Raw genomic sequence first — 16,294 nt, 5'->3', positions numbered from 1 at the left:
GCTGAGAGGGAAGAATAGATCAGCCATGATTGAATGGTGGAGCAGCCTCGATGGGTTGAATGGCCTAATTGTGCTCCTATCTCTTATGGTCTCATGAAATGGTCACAGGAGGTCATTTGGCCCATTCTTTTCATGTTGGATCTTGACCAGAGCAATTCAGTAGTTCCACCTCCATCCTTGTGAACTCGAAAGGATAAAAAAAAAGACTGTCCAACCCTATCTCATCCTTTGCTCAAATCTCTGTATCAAATGGTGGCGCAGCAGTAGAGTTGCTACCTTACAGCGCCAGAGACCCGGGTTTGATCCTGACTACAGATGCTGTCTGTATGGAGTTTGTACGTTCTCCCCTTGACTGCGTGGGTTTTCTCCATACTCCAGTTTCCTCCTACACTCCAAAGGTTTGTAGATTAATTTGCTGTGGTAAAAGATTGTAAATTGTCCCTAGTGTACAGGATAGTGAAAGCGTGAGGGGATCACTGGTCGGCACGGACTCGGTGGGATGAAGGGCCCGTTTTCGCGCAGCATCTCTGAACTAAAATTTAAAAATTGCCAAGTTGTTTGGAATTACGTAAGATCAACTTTACTATATTTTTGCAGGAGCCCATAAATCGTATCATTAGCTGGAGAGCTCATATTTTGCCAATAGTCAGCATTGTCTTCTTGGAGGAAGTAAATGTTGTCATTTCTGCATCGGTAGATTCTTCTGTCAGGTGCGTAACTGGATTGACATTAAACTTGGGGCCAGCATTTGTCTTAATGCACTCCTTTTACATGATGTGGTATCTTTTAGTTTAATTTAGCGCGGAAACAGGTCCTTTGGCCCACCGAGTCCGTGCCGACCTGTGATCACCCCATACACTAGCATTATCCCACTATCCTACACACTAGGGACAAATTACAATTTTTACTGAAGCCAATTAACCTACAAACTTGTACGTCTTTGGAATTATGGGAGGAAACCGGAGCACCCGGGGAAACCCCACATGGTCACGGGGAGAACATACAAACTTTGTATAGACAAACTTTGTATATCGAACCTGGTTCTCAGGCTCTGTAAGGCAGCAACTTTACCTCTGCGCCACCGTGCCACCCAATGTAGACAATACAATAGACAATAGATGCAGGAGTAGGCTATTCGGCCCGTCGAGCCAGCACCACCATTCACTGTGATCACGGCTGATCATCCACAATCAATACCCCGTTCCTGCCTTCTCCCCATATCCCTTGACTCCGCTATCTTTAAGAGCTATCTAACTCTCCCTTGAAAGCATCCAGAGAATCAGCCTCCACTGCCTTCTGAGGCAGAGAATTCCACAGCTTCACAACTCTCTGGGTGAAAAAGTTTTTCCTCATCTCCGTTCTAAATGGCTGACCCCTTATTCTTAAACTGTGGCCCCTGGTTCGGGACTCCCCAAACATAGGGAACATGTTTCCTGCCTCTCGCGTGTCCAATCCCTTAATAATCTTATATGTTTCAATAAGATCCTCTCTCATCCTTCTAAATTCCAGAGTCTACAAGCCCAGTTGCTCCATTCTTTCAACATATGACAGTCCAGCCATCTCGGGAATTAACCTCGTGAACCTACGCTGCACTCCCTCACTAGCAATGTTAAATGTAGTTGATTATTTTGTGATTTAGATCATTAGATTATCTATCAAGGTATGGATTCTTTCCTCTGAAGAAAAGACCCAGTTATTAATTTATAGAAATGATCAACCAACTTCTATGAATGCATGAGCTTTATTTCCAAATATTTTTCCATCAATTCATATTCTTACTCTATCATGGCAGTTTGTGAACTTAGGATAGCAATTTGGCTGCACTAAACTTTGCCTCACAGCACCAGACCTCCTGACTGCAGATGCTTGTCTGTGCAGAGTTTGTACGTTCTCCCTTGGGTTTTCTTCATGTGCTCCGATTTCCTCCCACATTCCAAAGACGTGCAAGTGTGTAGTTTAGTTGGCTTCTGTAAATTCCCCCGAGTCTGTAGGATGTAGAACTAGTGTGAACGGGCAATCGATGGTTGGCGCGGACTTGGCAGGCGAAAGGGTCTGTTTCTATACTGTTTCCTAGTATCTCTGAACAAAACTAAACTAAACTAAACTAAACTAAATTAAACTAAACTAAACTAAACTAAACTAAACTAAACTAAACTAAACTAAACTAAACTAAACTAAACTAAACTAAACTAAACTAAACTAAATTAAACTAAACTAAACTAAGATAGACACAAAATCCTGAAGTATCTCAGCGAGTCAAGTAGCATCTCTGGAGAAAAGGAATCGGTGACGTTTCAGGTCAAAACCCTTCTTCAGACTAAACTAGTTGGGTTTAACAATGTGGTTTTAGGGGAATTGTAACACAAACCCTTTTCCTTTATGTTTATCACATGAATTTGAGCACAAAGACATCTCGGAAGATATACTCATGTGACAGGTTTTTGTATTTGAATGAACAATATCAATTGATTAATTGTTTGTTTGTTATCCAGGGTTTGGTATTCATTAAATGGCCATTATATTGGATACTTTGGACAACACAGTTTTTTACATCTAATGAATCCCATTGAGTTCGTTTTACCCAGTGATATAACTGAAGCCCCAGTGGAGTCAAAGCAATCCCAGAAAGCAGACCATTTGGACTACCCTTTGATGTTGGATTGGAAAAGGTGAGATGATAAATAATGCATTGGACTGCAATATTTTGCAATATCTGACAATGTAGTAAGTGTATAAAGGAACTGCAGATGCTGGTTTAAACTAAAGATGGACACAAAAACCTGGAGTAACTCAGCGGGACAGACAGCATCTCTGGAGAGAAGGAATGGGTTACGTTTCGGGTCGAGACCCTTCTTCAGACGGAATGTAGTAAGTTTACCTCAACCTGAAATCTCTGAAAATGTATCACTAAAATAGAATTATTCTGCACCATTTGATGAGTTGCCTATACCATTGTTTATTTTTCTAATTTATTTAACCATGAGGTGTGTCCGTCATGGTACTAGCCTTCTTGCACACCCCATATTGGCCCTAAGCAGATGCATTTGAGGACAGTTAAAAGTTAATTGTGTTGCTGGGAATCTGGGTCACCTGTAGATGGCAAATCTCCTTCCCTGATGGACATTGGTGAACCAGGGGTTTTTATTCATGTTTTTTGATAGTTGTTCACAGATACCAACTCTTCCTTCTGGCTTGCACTCTCAAGAATATATGATCAAGGTCAGAAACGGTTTCCGTGCTGTGTGGAATTTGCAACTCTGTAAAATCTGCTCTGGTAACATTGAAGGGTTAAGGTTGCTTTTGAAGGTGGTGAGATCTCCCTGTTGGTTGACTTTACCATCTCCCTGTTGGTCTGGCAAGATGGCCATTCACGGGTCCAGGCAGCGGGCAGTTGAGTGTTCTACCCGAGTCGGCTGCCTGCCCCTTTTTCGAGCTTACGTCGGTGACCATGTGTCCTGGAGAGGGAGGACAAGGTGTGGATGGGGTCTTTGGAGGCCTTCCGTGAACAGTGCTCACCGCGGGGGCTCAGGTGCCTCATGGATACGGCTGACAATGTTATAGTTTGATGGTTGCAATCTGCATGAATAGCAGTTATGATTAATGTATCACTTTGTGGGTTGTGCATATGTAAGAAAAGCTCCTTGTAAAGGAAAGAAAAGTTGATGTTGACATCGGAAGGGCATCTAGGCCTTTTTTACATGATAGTTTAATTTAGTTCCATTTATTTATTGTCATGTGTACAGAGATACAGAGATACAGTGAAAAACTTGTTCTGCATGCTATCCAGTCATTCATACTCTACATACTGTACCATAGTGGGAGAGTCTATGACCAGAGGCCATTGCCTCAGAATAAAAGGACGTACCTTTAGAAAGAAGAGGAGGAGGAATTTATTTCATCAGAAGGTGGTGAATCCGTGAAATTCATTGGCACAGACAATTGTGGAAGCCAAGTCAATGGATACTTTAAAGGCGGAGATTGACAGATTCTTGTTTGGTAAGAGTGGTTTTGGGTTATTGGCAGGAGAATGGGGTTGAGAGAGAAAGAAAGATCAGCCATGATTGAATGACAGAGTAGAGTAGGTTCTGCTCCTATAACATATGAACTTATGAACTTATGAACATGAGCGCAATTTTGGAACAGCATACAAAGAGTTATTACGTTCTGGCACCATCTTGCAATTTCCAAGTCCCTGAGAAGTCTGATCTTGGCCCAAGGGGATATGCAATTTCTTTTATTTCTTATTTTAACGTCTGACATCCTGACAGTGTTTGATCGATGAAGTATCCAAACTCAGATCCTGGGGGGTCAGGGCTTTCTCCATCGCTGCTCCCACCCTATGGAACTCACTACCCCAAACCGTCAGAGACTTCTCCACACTCACCACATTCAAAACATCACTGAAGTCTCACCTGTTCAGTACTGCCTTCAACCACTAAAGGTCACCTCACCTTATGTCTCCTTTCTCTGTTTGTTTACTTATTTATCTATTTATTCACTTCCCTATGTTCTCTAAATCCCTGTAAAGCGTCTTTGAGTATATGAAAAGCGCTATATAAATGTAATGCATTATTATTATTATTATTATAAGTATGGGACACCACGGGATCTGCCAGGTCTGCCTGGGAGGCGAGATGGATTACTTGTAAAACGTTACAGCTGAAATGTGGCATCATGGATCACATAACATTGCTTAGTGTTACATTGGAAGTCAGCACCAGAGACCCAGGGTTGATCCTGACTACTGGTGCTGTCTGTATGTAGTGTGTACATTCTCCCTGTGACTGTGTGGGTTTTCTCCGGTTTGCTCCGGTTTCCTTCCACACTTCAAAAACGTACAGGTTTGTTGGTTAATTGGCTTTGGTAAAGATTGAAAAATGGTCCCTTGGATAGTGTTAGTGTACAGGGATCACTGGTCGGTGTGGACACAATGGGTTGATGGGCCTGTTTCCATGCAGTATCTCTAGACTAAACTAAACTAAAAGTCCACTCCAATTACAGCTTTCCTGGTGGAATTTTAATGCACCACCTTATGATCCAGAAGAAAGAGTAACCCAGATTTCCAGTTCCAGATTTGTAATTGGAATTGTAATTAATTTACTAGCCAAGTATGTAAAAACATACAAGGAATTTGATTTGCCATACAGTCATACCAAAAAAGCAACAACACACACAACTACATAAACATTAACATAAGCATCCACCACAGCGCACTGTGATGGGAGGCAATAACGGATTATCTTCGTCCCTCCTGTACTCCCGCGGTCGGGGCAGTCGAACCATCCGCAGTCGGGGCGATCGAAGCTCCCACATCGGGGCCATCGAAGCTCCCGCGATCGGGGCGGTCAAAGCTCCTGCCGTTGGAGCTCCCGAAGTCAGTCCCCGATGTTAAGTCCGCAGGCTCCCGTGATAACATCGATGATGAAATATATGATAGTAGCATATGATGCCTCTAATGGTAGTCCATGTTTTGGGGTCACTGAAGACTTTGACTTCAGGTCTCCAGCACCTCATGAAGCTTTAAATCTGTGTGGCATAGGGGATGATACCAGCAGTGACCATACTGACACTCGCAATAGGGCAAACTCACATGGGTTATTCTGGATAGAGTGAATGTGGAGAGGATGTTTCCACTAGTGGGAGAATCTAGGACCAGAGGTCGTGGCCTCAGAATAAAATGATGTTCCTTTGGGAAGGAGATGAAGAGGAATTTCTTTGGTCAGAGGGTGGTGAATCTGTGGAATTCATGCCACAGAAGGCTGTGGAGGCCACGTCAATGGATATTTCTAAGGCAGAGATAGAGAAATTCTTGATTAGGACGGGTGTCAGGAGATATGGGGAGGGCAGGAGAACGGGGTTGAGAGGGAAAGATAGATCAGCCATGATTGAATGGCCGAGTAGACTTGATGGGCTGAATGGCCTAATTCTGCTCCTATCACTTATGGTCTTATTTACAGTGGTCAGAAAGCCCAGGACCACATGTGATCACTGTCTCACACCGTCAGAGCGCATGTGCGATGCCGCTGGCAATCTTGGGTTTGTCCCAGCAGCTTCATCCTGGTCTTTGAAGGAAGAGGCGTGGCGATCTCAGGCCTCTTCCTGCAGTTCACCCTTGCCACGACAGGAGGTGCTGATGGTACAGGTTTCTTCTTAGTGGCTCAGCTTTGAGCTTGGAGAGACAACGCTGGCAGTCTGTGGATTATCCTGGTGGCCAATCTTTGCCTACGTGTTTGTGGACATAAATATTTTTTCCCCACATTGTTTAAATGACATTTTATTGTTTTTGAATGTTGTAAAAACATTCATAGTACCTTGACAGCCAAGCCAACATAATCTGGGGCATTAGCTTTACTATCTGTCTAAAGACTTTTGGGGCTGTATTGCGAGTAGAACTTGTCCTGATCTTCCCCCCTCACTGGTGCAATGAGCCTTGGTATTACAGATCAGAAAGGCTTCAGGCTGCAAGTCAACACTTGGGTATATGCAGTGGGCGGCTAGCTGATGGAACCATGTCTTTGCCCATTCCAAGCCAGTTTCTCTCAAGTTACTGTCAAATTCATCATTAATTGACATCCACAATGCAGGAGACACAAGGAACTGCTGAATCTCGAACAAAGCACAACAGGCTGGAGGATCTCAGCAGGTCAGGCAGAATCTGCGGAGTGAATAGACAGGCAACATTTCGGGTCTTCAGACTGATTGTGGTGGGGAGGAGAAAGCTGGATGGGTGAAAACAGGGTGTGCCCTGGCAAGTGATAGGTGGATACAGGTGAGGGTGGTTGGATTGGCATTAATGGGTAAAATGTGACAAAGGTGCAGGTATCCATTCCCTCCACAGATGCTGCCCAACCCGCTGACCTCCTCCAGCACTTTGTGATTTTTTTTTTCCAACATGAAGGCCTTCGAAGGGTTCATTTTCCTGAAGTCCAATTAGAACTATAGTCCAGAGCACGTAGCAGTTGATGTGGTTTTTTCTCTGAATCTGTTTGTGCATCAAAGATGTACTTGTTCTTGATTGCCTGACCATAAACAGTTGAAGCTCCAGACCTTCTTTTACCACTCTGTGGTTCAATGTGAGTTGAGTTGAGTTGAGTTTAGTTTATTGTCACGTGTACCGAGGTACAGTGAAAAGCTTTTTTTTGCACGCTAACCAGTCAGTGGAAAGACAATACTCATCCGCAGATACATGATAAACGGAATAACGCGAATAACATTTGTGCAAGATAAGTCTGATCAAAGATAGTCTGAGGTTTTCCAATGAAGTCCAATGAAGTCAGAGGGTCCCCAATGCGGTAGATAGGTTGTTGGCAATATGGTTCAGTTTCCAGATAACAGCTGGGAAGAAACTATCGATGAATCTGGACATGTGCATTTTCACACTTCTGTACATTTTGCCTGATGGGAGAGGGGAGAATAGGGAGTGGCGAGGGTGCAACTCATCCTGTATGATGTTGGTGGTCCTGCTGAGGCAGCGTGAGGTGTAAATGGAATCAACAGAAGGCAGGTTGGTTTGTGTGATGGTCTGGGCTGCGTCCACAATTCGCTGCAATTTTTTGCAGTCTTGGATGGAGCTGTTCCCAAACCAAGCTGTGATGCATCCCGATAAAATGCTTTCTCTGGCGCATCTGTAGACGTTGGTGAGAGTTGTTGGGGGCATGCCGAACCTCCTAAGCCTTCTAAGGAAGTAGAGGCATTGGTGTGCTTTCTTGGCCATTGCTTCAGTCTGGCTGGTGATATTTACACCTAGGAATTTGAAGCTTTCAACCATCTCTACTTCGGTATCATAAATGCATAACGTCATTGCGTTTGACTGCAGTTAAAATGTCCACCATCTAATTGCACCAAGCAGCTTAATTTAACTCATCCTCGATGTCAACCTTTTTTTTCTTTTTGATTTAGATGGAAACCATTTGATCGGGAAAGTTATTTAATGAAGCTGCAGCAACAGCGCAAAACTCTCGATGTAGATCAAGACAAGAAATTCTTCAAATCGATTACTTTACCAAGGGTAGGAATCAAAATGTGTTTTAATGAATGTTTCACTTGTCCCGTAATAAATATATTCTTCCTCACAGCAAGATTCCCTCACTCTCCCAGCCTGCATTTACCTTCCCAATTCCTGCATTCATGAAATTGTTTTTCTCTATAGTGTTACAATCTTCGCATTCTCAGCAACAGATTACTTTGTATTCTATATAAGAATACACTATGTACATCTGCTTGCACTTTTAGATTATCCAGTGTAATTGATAATTTATTGTATTATTGTTTATCATATTGTTTATTATATAATTATCAGTTACGTTAATGTGTCTGTTAAGCTGCAGCAAATTTCCATGTTCAGGAAGGAACTGCAGATGCTGGTTTAAACCGATAGACACAAAAAGCTGGAGTAACTCAGCAGGACAGGCGGCATCTCTGGACAGAAGGAATGGGTGACGTTTCGGGTCGAGACCCTTTTTCAGACATGTTCTGTTCCCAGTGCATGTGATAATTAAACACTCATGACTCTCGCCTCTTGCCATTGTTTCTTTCTTTATTGACAGTTGTACAGGTGACTTTTGACTTAAACTTGGTTATCATGAGCTCTCTCTCCAAAAATGCACACTCGACCCGACTGAACAAAAAACAACTGTCTCATCTCCAATCCTGGCCGTATACTTTACTTTGTTTAACTTTTGAGAAACAGCGTGCAAAAAAACCAGCCCTTCGGCACAACCTGACCAACATCCCCCATCTACACTAATCCCACCTGCCTGTGTTTGGCTCATATCCCCCCAAACCTATCATATCCTTGTACCTATCTAAATGCTTCTTAAATGTTGCGATAGGACTTGCCTCAACTACTTCCTCGTTCCCTACACCCAGCGGCAGCTTGTTCCATACACCACCACCATTTGTGTGAAAAAATTACCCCTCAGGTTCCTATTAAATTTTTCCCCACCTCACTTTAAACCTGTGTCCTCTGGTTCTTGATTCAGCTACTCTGGGCAAGAGACTGTGCTTTTACCCAATCTATTCCTCTCATGATTTTGTACACATCTATATGATCACCCCTCATCCTCCTATGCTCCAAGGAATAAGGTCCTAGCCTGCTCAACCTCTCCCTATAGCTCAGGCCTTTGAGCCCTGGCAACATCCTTGTAAATCTTTTCTGCACCCTTTCCAGCTTGAAAACATCTTTCTTATAACATGGTGACCAAATCTTGACAACATATATCCAATAACATGGGGACCAAAACCTGACAACATCTTTCCTATAACATGCTGACCAAACTAAGATCTGATGCATAGACAGTCAGGTTAATGAAGACTGCCTCCTTGATGACCCTAAGCCTATCCTTGATTGGACTTTGCTGGCTTTACTTTGCACTAAACGTTATTCCCTTATCATGGAACTGTACACCGCAAATGGATTGATTGTAACTATGTATTATCTTTCTGCTGACTGGTTAGTACGCACAAAAGCTTTTCACTGTACCTCGGTACACGTGACAATAAACTAAACTAAACTAATTTACCATCAGCAACATGTATCTTTGGCAGACCATCAGGGCTGATGGTTTGATTAAAGCTTTAGAAAGTGTTTCTACTAACATTGTGATCAGGCCTCCAGCAGAGGTTGTGAGCTCTGGAATATCACTGCTGTCCCTTTGATCGGCATTGCATTCATTCGATGGTTCAATGGTACTTTATTGTCACATGTACCTTGGAACAGTGAAATTCCTTTCTTACTTATAGTTCAGTAAAAATCTTACTATTCATCGGCACAATCATACTTAAGTACATGAGTGTAAGATAGTAGATTACACTGAGACAGTACACAAGAGTCGTCATGTTTCTGGTGCCATCTTGTATCTTTCAAAAGCAAAGTTGTTAAAAGTGTTCAGAGTCTTAACTTGCCCTTAAAGGCCCTTTGTCCTTACGGCGGCACTGGGTCAGAGTGATCCATTCATCATTTTCCAATCATTTGTGTATGTTTTAAGCTTCTTAATTAATGGTAGTTGAAAATGTAATGAATGATTCTTTACTGCTTGATTCCTAACAGCTAAAACAAAAACCAATGGAAAGTTCCACATCGGGCACCAGAGCGATGGGGGCTGTTTTTCGGGCTCTTCCTGTGTACAATGTAAGATAATCCTCATTGTGTTTACAGAGCAAATGACGTGCTTGATAAGCTGTTAAATGAAGTCTAATATATAAAACCTCAATGGTGTATATTCCACCAGACATCCAATTGCAAAGTACTTATGCCTTTGAAAATTGATTTAACCCAGAATTAAATATGATTCAATTATTCAGTACTTTATTGTCTAGGTACAGTAAAATCTGTTGGTTTTGCATACAATACACCAAGTACACAAAGAGTTGCCACATATCCGGTGCTGACAAAGTTACAAAAGTACTAATTCGAGTCCCGATGGTCCCTCTTTGCAACTTTTTCACCACAAGGCTGGTGGGTGTGTAGAACAAGCTGTCGGAGGAGGTAGTTGAGGCAGGAATTATTGCAATGTTTAAGAAACATTTAGACAGGTACATGGATAGGACAGGTTTAGAGGGATAAGGGCCAAATGCAGGCAGGTGGGACTAGTGTAGATGGCACATGTTGATTGGTGTGGGCGAGTTGGGCCAAAGGCCCTGTTTCCACTCTGTATGTCTCTATGACTATTTCAGAGGGTGAAGGAGCCAATTCAGCCCAACAAATGAGTGAGACAGAAAGTGACACCTGGTATAATTCTTCAATGTCTTGGTGTTTTCACAGATGGATCCTTTATTCGAAGTAGACCAGTTTAAGAACGTAACATTTCCTGAAGAAAAGCGCCGTGACTCCCTCCATAACATTTTTGCAAGAGAAAAGAAAGTCACCATTTTAACCACGAAAGCAGTAAGTCAGATAGAATAATATACAAGAATAAAATGGGCATTAAAAGTCTGTGGAGGAGTCCTGAAGTGAAATGTCACCTACCCATGTTCTCCAGAGATACTGTATAAGTTGCTCCAGCAGTTTGGGTCTTTTTTCTGTAAAAAATGTATATTAATTGTAATGTAAAACACAAAGTGCTGGAGGATCTCAGCTGGCGAGGCAGCATCTGTGGAGGGAATGTATAGGTGATGTATGTTTAGCTTTGTTTATTGTCATGTGTACCGAGGTACAGTGAAAAGCTATTGTTGCATGCGGAAAGACTATACGTGATTACAATCTAATCATCCACAATGTACAGATACATGCTAAAGGTAATAACGTTTAGTGCAAGATAAAGACAGTAATGTCCTATTAGTCTGAGGTAGATAGTAGGCCAGGACTGATAACTCTGTAATGGGTAGTGAATCTTCTTCCCTACCTAATACTTCGTCTATCCATTTCCCTCCACAGATGTTGCCTCATCCACTGAGTCTCTCCAGCACTTCATGTTTTGCTCAAAATTCCAACACCTGCAGTTCCTTCTCTATATTTATTGTTATATTTATTATTTCATATTCTTTTTAAAAAAAAATTTTTTTTTCACTTTTAACCACTCTCTATGAAACCTGCTATGGTTGATTATTTTGTATAATTTTTGGTGGCCTAGACTTGGAGTGTAAAATGTAACATGATGGCCAGTTTCAGAATGTCCCGTTTTAGATGCTTTCTGTCCTACTCATGAAAAGACACTTGGGAAATACTGTTTAAAATTATATCTCTATTGTTGATGCAAAACGATTTAATTTTTAGCCCATTTCTAAATGTGAAGTATAAATTGTAGAATATTTGCCACATTTGAATTTAGCCAATATAATAACACCTCCAAATAATCTATGTCTCTCCCAGTTGTATATACTTCTATCAGGCCTCCCCTTATCTTCTCCAGTTCCAGAGAAAACAATCCAAGTTTGTCCAACCTCTCTTTATAGCCAATGTGTAGAAACAAAGATCTGCAGATGCTGGTTTATACCAAAGATAGACACAAAGTGCTAGAGTAGCTCAGCAGGTCAGGCAACATCTCTGGGGGAAAAGGATAGATGACTTTTCGGGTCAGGACCATTCTTCAGACCTCTGAAGACTGTGAAGATGGATCCTGACCTAAAATGTCACCCATCCTTTTTCTCCAGAGATGCTGCCTGACCCGCTGAGATACTCCAGCACTTTGCGTCTATCTTTTTATAAGCAACACCCTTACTCCAGTCAGCATTCTGACAAACTTCTGCACCCTCTCCAAACCTTCCACATCCTTCTTGTAATGGGGCGACCAAAATTGCACACAATATTTCAAATGCAGCCTAACTAAAGTCGTATAAAGCTGTGAAATGACTTTCTGACTCTTATACTCAATGTCCCATACCACAAGCCTTCTTTATCACTCGATCTACTTGTGTTGCCATTATTGGGGATCTACAGATTTGGACCCCAAGATCCCTCTGTACATCAATGCTATTAAGTGTCTTGCCATTAACTGTGTAGTTTCTCCATGTATTCGATCTCCCAAAGTGCAACACTTCACGCTTGCTTGGAGTAAACTTCCAGCGTTGGATTAACGTAGTAGCAAAAGTAGAATTTGCTACGGGCCCCGCGCTTTAGAGAGCCCCGCGCTAAGTGCTTGAAATCGGCATCCCACTGAGGGACACTGTGTTACGCGCACTGCTCCCCAACCGGTGCAGTTAGAATGTGTTGCCAACGCCGCGGTTAGAATGTGTTGGCGGCGGGGCTGCGAGGACCAATGGGCAGCCGGCGCGTCACCGCCCAACCGCCCAGTCCCCGGCCCTCTTACTCCACACACCTCCGGCCTCACCAAAACACCTCACTCCTCCGGACCTCTCTGCTCGAATATTGGCCTTGTCTCCCCACACATCTCTGCCCTCTCACTCCTCGCTCATCGGCTCTTTTTTCTCGTCCCCGGGCCACTTTCACCACCTCATTACCCCCCCCAAGCCGACCCCCCCCTATCTCTCCCACTCCTCCGGCCCTCCTTCTCCCTACTCCTCCGGCACTCTCTCCCCACTCCTCTTGCACTTGCTCCCCCGAATCCTCCGCTGCTCACTCTTCCGCATACCTGCCGCCTGTTCTTTCCCTACCCCTCCGTCCCTCCCTCTCCTTGCTAAGGCCTTCTCTCTCTTCACTCCTGCTATCTTCTCTCTCTCCCCACTCCTCCGGCTCTCTCTCTCCTTCTCCTCACTCCACTGGGCGTCTCTCTCCCCAATCCCCCTTCCCTCTCGCCTCCCAGACTTTCGTCCCTCCAAATAGCTATTGTTCCAGTCCTCTCTTCCGCCAATCCACCTCCCCCTTTTATTCACTGTCTTGTCCCACTCTCCCTCCTCTTCTCCATCCCACTCTCCCCCCTGTGCATCTCCATTACTCTCTCCCCGTTTCCTCCGAACCTCTTTCCCCCACACCTCCATCCATGCCCCCTCCTCTGGCCTTTACTTTCCATTTCTATAGGCACTTTCCCTCATACTCGGCCTTTCCTCAGCCCCTACCCGTCCATACCTCTCTCTCTCTCTACTCTTCTGGCCCATACTCCCAAAATCCTGCCACTCCCTCTCATCCATCCCACAAGCTCTTTCTCACCAATCCCCGGCCTTCTCTCATCACTTCCTGGGCCCTGTCTCCTCCTCCACTCTTCTACCACCTCCTCTACCCACACCTTGCATGCCTCTCAGCATCCACTGCTACAGCACTCCCTACCCCTACTCCGTCCCTCTCACCCCTATACCTCCAGTCCTGCCTCTATTCACTCCTCCGGCCCTACCTTTTCCACATTCCTCCAGCCCTCCCTGTCTCTACATCTCTGGCACCCTCGGCTCCCACCCCTCCGGCCCTCTTCTCACAATCCTCCGTCATTCTCCCCATGGTGGAGCAGCGGTAGAGTTGTGATTCCCACCTTATTGTTTCTTAGCTTCATTCATATTAATTCAATTTCTTGTTTTTCAAAGTTTAGATCCTTTCCTCTCTTCTACCTATATTCCATTCTCTCATATCGGGGATACTGTTTTGATTTTGCCTGAATCATCTAAAAATTAAATACCCAGAATATTTAATTTGCATGTTTGTTCCTTTGCAACCACTTATCCAATGGATATTAAATAGATTTGTTTCTATTTTTGCCAATAATTTATGAACCTTGCTATGATAACTACATGCATTCAGATGAACATAGAGATTAGCACAGTACGGCCCAGGCACATGGCCTTCAGCCTACAATCTCTGTGCCGTCCACGATGCCAAGATTAGCTCTTACCTGCCTGCGCCTAATCCATATCCCTCCATTCCCTGCATATCCATGCCTATCTGTAAAGTTGCTTAAATGCCACTATCGCATCTGCCTCTCCACCATCACGTCTAAATTTTCTCTCAACAGCATCAATCCCCCACTAATCTTTTCATCTTAAAACCTTATCGACATCTCTTACACCTACACCTCTGCAATCTGCCAGGACTTTAGACTTTAGAGGTGCAGCGTGGAAACAGGCCCTTCAGCCCACCGAGTCCATGCCACCCAGTGATCACCCCTTTACACTAGCACCGTCCTACAATTTTACCAAAGCCAATTAACCTAGAAACCTGCACGTCTTTGGAATGTGGGAGGAAACCGGAGCTCTCGGAGAAAACTCACGCGGTCACAGGGAGAACGCACAAACTCAGTACAGTCATCACCCTTAGTCAGGATTGAACCTAGGTCTCTAGCGCTGTAAGCAGCAACTCTATCGCCACACCACCATGCCACCCACTTTGGGACATGATTCCCAGCCGAACTAAATGAATCCACTACCTATTAAACAGCTCCCTGTTTCCCAGAACTGAAACCAGTGGCCTACTGGATATTGGGAGAGTGAATCTGGGGTTAAAAATATACAGAACATAGAATTGTACAGCACTGAATGGGCTTTGGCCCACAATGTTTGGGCCGAACATAATACCTCGTTAAACTGATCACATCTGACTGTACATGATCCATATCTCTCTATTCCCTGCATTTACATGTACCTATCTAAAAGCCTCCTAAATGCCACTATCGTATCTGCCTTTCCACCACCTCTGGCATTGCGTTCCACGCCCCCACCATTCTCTGTGTAAATACAAACTTGCCCCACACATCTCCATTAAACCCACCCAATCACCTTATAGCTATGCCCTCTAGTGTTTCCCCTGGGAAAAGATTTTGACTGTCAACCCTATCTATGACTCTCATAATTTTATATACCTATCAAATCTCTCATCAACCTCCAACGTTCCAGAGAAAATAATCCAAGTCTATCCAACCTCTCCCTGTAGCTGAAAGCCTCTAAACCAGGCAGCATTCTGAACAACCTCATCTGTACCCTCTGCAAAGCCTCCACGTCTTTCCTGTAATGGGGTGACCAGAACTGCATTCAATACTCCATGTGACCAAAGTCCTAAGGAGCTGCATCTTGATTTCGTAACTAATACACATTGTGCCTAACAATAGCAAAGGCAGGTTTGGAGGGTTGCGTGGTCCATTGCTGCTCTCATTTCCCATATTCTCATGTACAATATTTGCGAGAAAGGTATTTTGAAATGTTTATTAAAAATGAAATTAAAGCATTGAAGGCCTCTATCTAAACTCATATTTTTGCATTGCAGGTTGCCAAGGGATCTATTATCCACCCTATTCAGACTTGCTATACATTTAATGCTACTACTGCCCCACCTCCTTACGTGATGCTTTGAAGATAAGAATTACTACAGCCAGAGCCAGTGCAGCATTAATCGCTACTAGTGGTCTTCAGATCTTTAGAAAGCAAGTGATCATTTTTAAGTAGGACTAATGGACAACTTGGTTCGATTCATTGGAAACTTTTAGTTCCGTTGAAGTAAATTAAACTGCAGTGTATTGATTCTGTTATATCTGCTATTTACAAGTATAGTCTTTCAAGGATGGTATTAAGAAAAGATATGGTTAAGAAGAGGTAATGATTGAATGGGTAATTCAACAGCTATCTTAACCAAGTAAATCTTACTGACAGCATGGGAACAGCCCTTCAGCCCACAATCTCTGTGCCGTCCACGATGCCAAGATTAGCTCTTACTTGCCTGCGCCTAATCCATATCCCTCCATTCCCTGCATATCCATGCCTATCTGTAGCCGAGTCCACCCTGGCTCATCGGTCACCCAATCACATTAGTTCGATGTAATCTCAGATGATAGACACAAAATGCTGGAGTAACTCAGCGGGTCAGGCAGCATCTCTGGAAAAAAGGAATAGGCGATGCTTCGGGTTGAGATTCTTCTTCAGACTTGTAATCTCACTTCCACATTCACTCCCTACACACTATGGGCAATTTACAGAGGCCAATTAA

The 16,294-nt window shown here is 43.5% G+C and overlaps 1 protein-coding gene across 1 annotated transcript in view; it reads left to right on the top strand.

The window, feature by feature from the left end:
* Positions 1-15,695, top strand: part of LOC144596954 (WD repeat-containing protein 64-like) — a 99,049-nt gene extending 83,354 nt beyond the window's left edge. Inside the window, exons 21-26 of the mRNA XM_078405851.1 lie at positions 598-710; positions 2,493-2,669; positions 7,900-8,008; positions 10,049-10,129; positions 10,763-10,885; positions 15,578-15,695. Of these exons, the coding sequence (XP_078261977.1) occupies positions 598-710; positions 2,493-2,669; positions 7,900-8,008; positions 10,049-10,129; positions 10,763-10,885; positions 15,578-15,664 (690 nt within the window). The 3' untranslated portion in view covers positions 15,665-15,695. The remainder of the gene's footprint in view (positions 1-597; positions 711-2,492; positions 2,670-7,899; positions 8,009-10,048; positions 10,130-10,762; positions 10,886-15,577) is intronic.
* Positions 15,696-16,294: the final 599 nt, after the last annotated feature.

The sequence above is a fragment of the Rhinoraja longicauda genome, chromosome 9 (assembly GCF_053455715.1).
Source record: "Rhinoraja longicauda isolate Sanriku21f chromosome 9, sRhiLon1.1, whole genome shotgun sequence".
NCBI classification, from domain to species: Eukaryota; Metazoa; Chordata; class Chondrichthyes; order Rajiformes; family Arhynchobatidae; genus Rhinoraja; species Rhinoraja longicauda.
Note: the sequence above shows the minus strand (reverse complement) of the source record. Positions and strands in the feature narration are given on the sequence as shown.